This window comes from Leopardus geoffroyi, chromosome E3, assembly GCF_018350155.1.
Source record: "Leopardus geoffroyi isolate Oge1 chromosome E3, O.geoffroyi_Oge1_pat1.0, whole genome shotgun sequence".
Classification (NCBI taxonomy): domain Eukaryota; kingdom Metazoa; phylum Chordata; class Mammalia; order Carnivora; family Felidae; genus Leopardus; species Leopardus geoffroyi.
The window spans coordinates 40,760,285-40,769,942 of NC_059340.1; the positions used below are offsets into that span (position 1 = coordinate 40,760,285).

The following is a 9,658-nucleotide window of genomic DNA, read 5'->3' on the forward strand; positions in this document are numbered from 1 at the left end:
CCAGGGCAGGCTGGGCAGGTGTGGCCGCGGGCAGGCCGGGGAGGCCGCTGCGGAGCGGTCTTCCCTGGGGTACACGCGTCCTGTCCACCTCCTTCCTGGTGCGGGGCGGGTGCCGGCTCCGCCCACGTTCCCACGTCAGGGCACCACGTTGACGCCAGAGCTGGCCACGTGGTCAGGCCCAGGGTGGTATTTCCCGCCCGGAGAGAACTGTCCGTTGCCGACAGCCAAGGATGGCACGCACGTTGTTTTCCACGCCTCAGCACCTGTGGACGCCAGTCACGCCACTGGCCGTGGGGTCGTGGCTGAGACGCAGGTGGGGACGACGGCAGCCAAGGCAAGGGAGGAGAGGTGTCCTTTCAGTGGCCATTTAGACGGCAAATCTTGGGCTCGGTCAGAGTACTTGGTGTCCCTTGTGCTGATGTGAGGGATGCCGGGCAGGCGTGCTTGACCTTGCTACCCGTGTCGCGGCTGCCTCTTGGGGCACTTCTACCCATGTGGGGCTCGAGGCTACCACCCCAGTGCTCATTCTGAGCTGCAAAGGGCCGCCTTATTCTGGAACCCCGGGGCCTTGTGTGGCCAGGCGCGTCTTCCCGCACGGCCCCAGCGTTCCTGCATGGGCTCCGACTGCCAAAGAACCCTCTAGAGTCCAGCCTGCCCAGCCCTCTGAGGACAGGGTGTCCTTGATGAAACCACCCCTCCCCCTGCTGGTGTTTCTGAGCCCTGACCTCAGTTCCTTGCCCTGCACACTCTTGTGCCTCCTCTCCCCACCCCGCCCCACCAGCTTCCCTGTGCTGGTCTTTTGTGGAAATCCTGTCCACGTAGGAGTGAAGACTAAACTGCCTCTTGCCCGGGCTCTGCCTTAGACTAGGGGAGTTTGTTCAAGTCCTCACATACTTCGTAGGGTGCGTCCGTGCGGGTTCTCTTTTAAGCAAAAACAGGCACGTGTGTGTTATTTTACGTTGACGTGGAATTGGGGTGGAGCGAGGTGTCCTTCCTGAACCCCTGAACCCCAGAGGCCTCTGGGCTTACGTGCTGGGCTTGCGTGCACTGGACCTGGCCGGTGGGCTTGAGAACTCAGCCCTCAGACTCACGCGCACCGGCAGAGAGCAGAGGCCAGGGCGGAGGCTTGAGGTCACTCTGCCCTTGTCTGAACTTGGGGCCAAAACACAGCAGGAGGGCAGCCGGAGCCAGCCTGGCCTCTGAGCAGGTTCCCTGCCCACTCGAGGGAGCCGAACAGTTCGTGGTCACAGAACGGAGATCCGAACTGTGTGTGTCTGAAGGGCTCCTCCAGAGCGCGTTAGCCTCGAGGCGCCTGGCTGACTCACACGCGGTGGGGGACCGTCTGGGTGGCGCGTGGGGCGCCTGCGCACAGGAGTCCTTGGTTACTCCCTGGAAATGAGCCGGAAAGCCATTGGTATAAATGGCATGCTTCATTTTGTTGTTTTGTGTTTTATGTGTAAAAAACACGGTTTTTAAAAATAAGGCTTATTGTCCCCAGTTTAAGGGTAGTAACAGTCAAGTGTGAGCATCGCGGGAAAGTAATTAGGAGAATGAAGTCCCTGCCACCAATCAGGAGAGGCCGACCTCCGCTCTGCTCACCTGAGCGGGCGAAAGCACTGGATGCACCTGTGCCCCCTGGGGTTGTGTGGTGACCCACGGGGGCCTCTGCCTGGTTCCACGCGTCACCATCTTGCAGTTCATTCTTTCATTGACAGAAGTGTTTCCTGAACCAAGTGCCCAGAGGCGAGGAGATCAATTCCTGTTCGGGATCAACACGGTCTGTTCACAGAAAACTGCTGCTGCTAAATCCTGAGCTGCTGCGGCAGTAGGGGCCTCCTTTCTCTGAACACGCTCTTGAGATCCCCAGTCAAATCATGTGCCAGTTAACAGGGGCCCCAGCTGGGAGAAGTGACACACTCCTCACAGCTGCCCTCTGCTCCCCGGAGGGCCCGTCCGGGCTGTCCTTCTGCCGCCGAGGACCCCAGGGCTCAGGGGCGCCTGGATCCAAGAGCCTGCTCTACCTACCTAGGGCCTAGCGGGTGTAGACCGGGTCCTTTTCTGCTCGTAGTCTGGTTCAGGCTATATCGTTACTAATGCAGTGCCTACAAAGAACGAGTAAATTCTAAAATAAATAGGTGCTGTTTGCAGACTAATTGTGTATTCGGTGGTTTAGCGGAGTCATTTCAGGGCCACTTGACAAGAGGCCATTTCCTTTGTCTCTATGAGCAGGCTGCCGGTGAAAATAGTCCCCTGCGGAGCTGGTGGCCTGGGGTGGCCGCGGGGCTGTGGGCAGCTGACTCTCCGTGACCTCCGAGGGCAGGGGTCATGGCTTGTTCGCCCTGACCGCTGCCTCGTGTGCGTTTTCACCTGAGCGGCTCCGCCTGGACCAAGATGCTTCCTTGCCTGAAGGAAGGCGGCCCTGCCCGGCGAGGCCCCCCCGCGAGCACCAGGACCCGGGCTTTGGGCTCGGCGCCGGGAGGGGCCAGGGCCGGTGACGGGGGAAGGGGGGGTGGCTGTGCGCCCGGCTGGGGGCCACACAGGGGGCCAGGGGGTGGGGCCGCCCCCCCCTCCCGCCCGGGACGCCGAGCGGCGGGGCCGCCCACGCACACCTGCTGGCTGGCGCGCACCCCGACAGGTGCGGCGGGGGCGGGGCCGGCGGAGTGGGCGGGTTGGCCGGAGGGTTGCGTCACCCGGGGCGGCCCGGCGGGGGCGGGCGTAAGGCTTACGTCACCGGGGGCGGGACGGACCTGAGGGTTACGTCACCCGGGGGCGGGGCGGCGCAGGGAGGGCGGGGAGCGGGCTGCGTTTGAATCGGCGGCGGCGGCGCGGTAGACGGTGAGTCAGCATCGTCAGCCCCGCGCCGCCAGGGTGCGGGTCGTCGTTATGCGGAACTGGCTGTGCACCCCCGGCGAGGTGAGAGCCAACCCCCTGTCTCGACGCGCCTCCCCGCGAGGCCCGCGAACCGCCCCTCCCCAGGTGCGCCGCACCCCCACGTGCCAACCCCCCCAGGTGGGGTGCGTCTCCCACCACCCCCCCCCCTGCTCCTTCCCGCTCCCCCGGGGGCCTCCTCCCCAGGCGCGCCACCCCTCGCCCTCCCCCCTCCTCCCCAGGTGCACACCTCCTCCTCTCCAGGTGCTCCTCGGACCCGCTCCGGTCGCCCGCCCCCGGGGCCGAGAGTGGACCGCCGGGGTCAGCACCGGGTTCCGCGGAGGCTCTGCGAGGAGGCGAAGGCGAACGTCCCCTTTCTGGGCACCTGCTCGGCAGAGGCGCCCTTTGGTCCCCTGCGTGGGCGCGCCGCAGGGCTTCTCCGGGGGAGGGGGGCCCGCGTTACCTAGCCGAGGTGGGTCTTTTGCTCCACGGCGAGGACCGGGTTCCTGCCTTGTCCTGCCGAGAACCGTCGGCTGCACCGTCGGAAATTGAGGCCGGTGGGTGGGTTTGCCAGGCGCTTCACCGTGCGGTCAGGGCAGATCGGCCTGCGGGGTGAGGGCATCCCGGCCGCGGCGGGCGCGCGTGTTAGGAGCGCGCCCGGCGTCGGGGCTTCCCCGTTCTGTCCTGTGTGCATTGTCCCTGCGCGTCCCTTGACCCCGAAGGACCGCGTCGCCTCTCGGATGTGCTGTGTCATGTCAGGGTCGGGGTTTTGCCAGGGCCGTTACTCAGCAGTTCTCCCGCGATTTCTCATTAACATCTGGGCGGTTCCTGGCAGTTGGGCAAGGCGGGTTTTGGGTCAGAGGCAGAGCTTACGTAATTCGGTTCATCTGGATCTTGAGTGTTAAAGCCTCTTTGAAAGTCAGCTCTTCCTTGAAGAGAACATCCCAGAAGACCTGGGTCTGAGTCAGAGAGCCGAGAGGTGCAGTAGGCGTGGGACCACCGCCGACACCCAAGCAGCCAGGGCACCCTGGCCGCGGCCGCTGTCCGGTGGGGGCTGGCTCCTCCGTGTCGCTCTGGGCCAGGGGGCTTCTTTGTGCTGAGTCATGGGGCGGGGGTCGGGGAGTGTGATAAGGCTGGGTCTTTTCAAGGTGAGGAAAAGCTTTTGCTTCAGCCTGTTTTCCTCGTCCGTCTCTTCATTTCTGGTTTTGTTACTCAGAAAGTGGTTCTGGAACTTTGTTGGCGTTAAAGCACACCACCCGTCAGCCCCTCCTGAGACCCCAGGTGCTGAAAGCTAGATCCGTGTCGTCAGGCCTGGCCGGCCTGCAAGTCCGGGCCAGAGGCTCAGGGGGCACGAGGGGCCAGGGCCAGGGGAGGGGGGGCAGAGCAGGTGGTGGACAGGTGGGGGCAGAGCAGGGGGTGTAGTGTTGGGGGGCGGGGAGGGCAGGGCGCCCTGCACCTGGTGCTGCATGGAGTGGGGACAGCCCCGCGAGTTTTGGAGGCCCAGCAGACGGTCTCCCAGGACCCCCGGGGCCCCTGGAGGCTGCACCTGGCTGCAGCCTGGCATCAGCTGAAGGGTAGAGAGGCTGGGGTGGGAGGAGCCTGGCCGGCCATAAGTGTCCACCAGCATGCCAGGGACATGTTCTTTGTGGGCAGTAGGACTCGACCTGCGGGGCTGGCCTCCTAGAAAGGTCACTCTTGGGACAGTGCAGGTGGGGGACGAGGGGCAGCCTGCAGAGATGGCTGGAGCTTGGGGCCCTCGCCAGCGAGGGTTCAGGGAGGATGGAGGGGCCGAGGGCTCCTGGCTTCTGCTCAGTGTCTGGGCCCTCGTGTCCCCGGAGTTTGAGAAGCTGCTGGTGAGGCAGTAGGTCCTCTCCCTGGTAGGAGGTGGTGAGGCGCCCTTGCTGGGAGATGCCGGTGTCTGAGGGTTAGGGCTGCTGAAGCCAGGCGTGTGTGTGGTGTGTGTGTGTGTGTGTGTGTGTGCGCGCGCACGCGCGTGTGCGTGTGCGTGCGTGTGTGTGCACGCTCGTGGAGCAGGGACAGGACGGGATGGGACCGGCCAGGCCTCCAGCGCTGAGAAGTCGGCCATAGTGGAGGAGGGTGAGGGACCGGGTGTGAGGGTGGGCTGCCTTTGACCGGGGCCCGGGGGCATGGGTGCCAGCTGGCATGGCTTGGCAGTGGTTTGTAGTGAGGGGGAAGTAGGAGGTCAAGAAAGCGGACATTGGTCAGCAAGGGGTGGGCCTGAGAGCAAGTGGGCCCTACGGGCCGTTCACGGCAAGGGGAGACGGGTCTGCCTGGGGCAGGGAGGGGGGCACCCAGCACGATGGTTGCCGGGGGTGTCCATGGCCCCCATTATTGCGGGGTAAATTACGTGCCCCCAGAAAATACGTCTCTGTTCTGACCCCCCTCACCCCCCAATCTGTGAACACGACTGCTTGGATGCAGGCTCTCCAGTTGCAGTCAAGGTAAAGTGAGGTCGTCGGGCTGGGCCCTGATCCAGTGTGCTTTGGGTCTGAATAAGAAGGTACTTTGGAGCCCACACGGGAGGTGGAGGGTGGGGTGGTTCATCCGCCAGCCCCAAGCAGCTAGACTGCGCCATTGGAGGGAGCCCAGCCGTGCGCACGTTGGTCTGGACTTCCGGCTCCCAACCGGGAGAACGCAGGAGTCGGTGCTCGGTCGGGGCGGCCCCTGGATGCAGATGCCCCTGTGCTCCTGGGCGTCAGGAAGAACGAGCCGGCCGGAGGCACCTGCTATAAAGGAAGGCCGGAGAAGCAAGCGTTGGGAGCCCCCCGTGGGGGCCGGGCCCCACAGGCGGGCGGTGTCTCCCTGAGCGCGAGGGCTGCGGAGGGGGGGTCTTGGTGCCGCAGTGGGCTCCCTGGGTCTCCCGGCCTTGGCCTCTTTGCTCTTCAGAGTGATTGGGGGATTTGGGGGTTCCGGCGCATGGGGGTGCCCGGGCCAGCTGCCACTCTTCACGTTCGCCTCCTTTCGGGATGAGTCCCTCACGAGTCTTTAAAATCTCTGTTGGAAGAGTGTTTCCTTTGGAGTGGGCAGGCCCGAGGCGGGCTGGGGTTCTTGCTCCTGGCTGTGGCTGTGGAGTGGGTGTGGCAGTGGTGACGATACAGACAGACCTCGCCAGGCAGCGCAGTGCTCTCCTGCCCAGACACTGGGTCCCCACGTGTCCCCTTCATGCGCCGCAGAGGCCAGAGCCAGTGGCTCGTGGACGGCAGATGTGCTTGCCGCGCTCTGTGAACTTAGCAGGGGGCCGCTAAGTACCAGTGTCTGGTGAAGGGCTGTCCCTGCAGCCAGCTCAGTGGGTCCCTCGGGCTGAGTGGTGCCCAGCAGCCCTAGAGACAGGGAAGGGACAGCGCAGCTGGGGCCGGACCTGAAGTCCGCACGCGTCCCGCAGCTGGCTCCTCGGGAACCTGCCTGCTCCTGGGACGTTCTCCGCAAGTCCTGTCTCTCCCCCCCCCCCCCCCCCCCCCGTTTCTCTGGTAATCATGGTAAATGCCTCTCATTTGAAAGGTGGTGGCTTCTCCGCAGTCACTGGCGGGTTCGGCCTTCGCTCCCGGGTTGTAACGTGGTCGTTTGAAACAGGCCTGGCCTGCCTGCTGCTTCCTGGCACGTCTCTGGCACGGCTGCTTCTGTGATGTGGTCAGAGGAGTGTGGGCCCAGCCGAGGGCTGGACGTGGTCAGAGATGAGCAATGGCGTCTCTCTCTGGTGGTTGTGACTTGGTGTCATTTGTCACACGGGGTTCAGGGCGCTTTTGACACTTTGCACTAGGAGGCTGGGGGCAGGAAAAAGGCAGAAGGCTGCAGAAGCCTGGCTCACGGACCCAGAGCAGGCAGGCTGTTCAGGGACAGGGCTCAGCCACACAGGAAAGGCCCACCTACTTCTGGGACGGGTGCTGGTGCAGGTGAACTTGTGCCTTTAGCGCCGCCGGGTCTTCTGTGGACCCAGCGCGTGTCCCGGGAGCGGGAATCACCAGGCCTTCCCGGCCCTCGCTGGATGGCCTGCGCGCTGTCCAGGTCCTCTGGCCGCTCGGCTGCTGGAACTTGGCAGCTTTGGGGGCTGGTGGGCCTGACCTCAGCAGCTCGGAGCCGGGGCCGTGTCACGTGGGGCCGGGGTGAAGGGAGAAGACCCTGCTTGCAGGAGAGGGTTTACGAGGAAATCTTCGGAAGTCGGGGGGCTCCAGGGGGCCCCACGTTGTTCCATTCCTCTGCTCTTTCACACGTGGGCCCCAGAAACTGTCCTAGTGCCGTGGGCTCTCTACTGAGGCTCTGGGGTCGCCCCGTGGTTACACCGTGTTTTGTTAACAGGCCCCGCTGTGGATCTTCATCCCGGCGATGTCAGCCTCGCACCCCTAGATAAGGAGCTGGAGGAGCATGACCTGGGCGACCTGGGACCGGCAGGTAGGAGTGCTGACCCCCTGCTCTTTTCAGGGCCGTGCTGGGGCGGCTGGGCCCTTTCTTTGGAGAGCCCTTCAGTGGTTCTTGGAGGGGGTGCTCCCAGCACGCCGGTGCGCGGTCAGCCTCCCACCATCTTTGCAGCTGCTGTGGGCACACGTATCCTGGGACACCATGTCCCCAAACGTTTGCCTCGTCTGCTGTGAAAATGAACCATTCTTGGGGGTCCCCGGATGTCCCAGGACCAGCATGCTGGCGGGTGGGTCAGCTGGGCAGGGCCTGGCAGGTGTCTGGCCTCCGCGGAGCCCCCGCCGAACCCCTCGCCCGTGAGCTCACTGCGCCAGGAGGGCGCGCCCACACGGTGGCTGCCCCCCTGGCCCCCAGCCGTGTGCCCCACCCCCCCGGGGTCACCCCCCAGCTTGGAGGCCAGGCGCCGTGTCTGGTGGTCAGTGCCTCCCGCTAACTCGGCTCCTCCGATCCGTGCAGGTCCGCGGTCGCCGGGGGGCTCGGCACCTGTCACCATCCCCGGCCGCCTGCCCCGCTCCCCTTCCCTGCTGTCGTCCCCCTCAGTGTCCGCCTCCCCACTCAGCTCGCTCTCCCAGTCTCTGTCGGGGCCCCTCGTCTCTTCGGCCATGACGCCCCCCCAGCAGCCGCCGGCCCTCACGTCGGAGCCCGGGGCGCTGGGCTCCTCGGCTGCGTCCTACAGCTCCTTAGGTGAGCCGGGCGCTGGCGGGGACGGTGGGGTGCGGTCGTCCCAGGGGGTTCCCTGGCCAGTCTGCGGGTTCGCTGGCGGTGCCTCAGGGCACGAAGCCCTGGCCTGTTCGTGGCCGGGACCCTGAGACACTGTTGTGACAACACACGGTGGCCCCGCTGTCACTCGCCTGCGGTGGAGGGCCTCAGGCGGGGACGTCACTGGAGACCCAGGGCAGCACAGACAGGCAGAAACCATGGACGGTGCTTCTTCCCTGGAAAACGTTCTTTCACGTGACTTGCTACGTTTTAAAGGAGTATTTTTAAGTATCGTTTTAATTTCTTATGTCACGAACACAGATCAGTAGGTGTCACCCCAGGCTCTCTGGGGTCCTCACGAGTTGGAGGCAGAACGGGTTTCAGGGATCAGAGTTTGATGCCGCTGCGGCACACGATGCGACGCTTGCAAATTCACTCCCTTGTCTGCCTCAAGCCCCCCAGGCAGCCGGACAGGGGCCGGGTAGAAAGATCTGGGGCACGCGTCCTTGTCTGCCAAGCCCCAAAGGCTGCCGGGGAGGCGCTCCCGCAGGTGACCTCTCCCGTCTCGTCTTGTCCACACTCAGGCTTGAACGGCGTCCCCGGGAGCATCTGGGACTTTGTTTCCGGCAGCTTCTCTCCCAGCCCGTCCCCCATCCTGAACGCCGGCCCTGCCCCCGCCTCAAGCGCCAGCCCGAGTGGAGCGGAGCTGGCCCGGGTCAGGCGGCAGCTGGACGAGGCCAAGAGGAAGATCCGGCAGTGGGAGGAGTCCTGGCAGCAGGTGAAGCAGGTGAGCCGGGAGGGGCCGGGGCGCAGGGCCGGCGGGACAGGCGCAGGCGCGTGCGGGCTCCCCCTGCACCGGCCGCTACAGCGCAGCCCCCTGGGTTTCAGGCCTGTGACGCGTGGCAGCGGGAGGCCAAGGAGGCCAAGGAGCGGGCGCTGGCGGCTGACAGCGCGCGGCAGCTGGCGCTGCAGAAGAAGGAGGAGGTGGAGGCCCAGTTCCGGAGGCTGCGGGAGGAGCTGGAGGGTCGAGGGCCGGGTGCCTTGCTCCCGGGGCTGCCGCGCTGTGCCGACCTCGGAGCCACCCCCCTCCCCAAGCTGCACTCGCTGCAGACTCGGCTGCGCCTGGATCTGGAAGCCGTGGATGGGGTGAGTCTGGGGGCCACAACCCTCTTCCTTCCCCGCCTGCCGGCCCTGCCCTGCGCGGTCCGGAGTCACCCTCCAGAGTCACCGTGGCACCTCGGCCTGTTCCACGCTTGGTGTTCTCTGCACTCAGCTACGGACCCCTTCCAGGCCAGGGCTTTGTGTTAGAGCCTGGAGCGTCTGAAGGTTCCAGAGCCCTGTCTCTCGCGCACTCTCTCCCTCCATTGGTCTGAGGTGCAGCTTCCCCACTTCCCCCTCCAGCTCCGGCTGCCCTCTTGGCCGCTGGGCTTGGTCCCGGGTCAGGGATCTGATGAGCCCAGTCCCGTGAGCCCGCCTGCTGGCCACAGGTGTGGGCCTCCATCTGGGCCCAGCCCAGCGAGGCGGCCACCCGCCTCGCCACCCCTTCCCACGCTGGTGCGGCAGCTCAGCTCCCTGGTCCTCGTGAAGGATCTCCCACCCCCGCCTTTGTTCCGGGGCGTCCCCGGTCCTGCCGGTGGGTCACCTGGGTCTCGCCCCGCAG

At 65.4% G+C, this 9,658-nt stretch overlaps 1 protein-coding gene and 1 long non-coding RNA gene across 12 annotated transcripts in view; one reads left to right on the forward strand and one right to left on the reverse strand.

Annotated features, from left to right (window-relative positions):
- The window catches only part of UNKL (unk like zinc finger), a 37,475-nt gene that overhangs the window by 25,632 nt on the left and 2,185 nt on the right, over positions 1–9,658 (forward strand). For 3 of the 11 annotated variants that reach the window (XM_045461778.1, XM_045461780.1, XM_045461781.1), the window contains 4 exons: positions 7,183–7,275; positions 7,756–7,983; positions 8,583–8,785; positions 8,887–9,144. In XM_045461778.1, coding sequence (XP_045317734.1) covers positions 7,183–7,275; positions 7,756–7,983; positions 8,583–8,785; positions 8,887–9,144 — 782 coding nt within the window. Of the gene's footprint in view, positions 1–2,776; positions 2,977–3,825; positions 3,848–3,939; positions 4,017–7,182; positions 7,276–7,755; positions 7,984–8,582; positions 8,786–8,886; positions 9,149–9,658 lie in introns of those variants that run through there. The other 8 variants (XM_045461784.1, XM_045461785.1, XM_045461787.1 and 5 more) reach the window with 8 other exon arrangements.
- LOC123589545 lies at positions 1,760–3,703 on the reverse strand. The gene is made up of 2 exons (XR_006708383.1): positions 3,332–3,703; positions 1,760–2,102 (listed from the first exon to the last, which is right to left on the reverse strand). It is a non-coding gene; the product is annotated as an uncharacterized LOC123589545 (long non-coding RNA).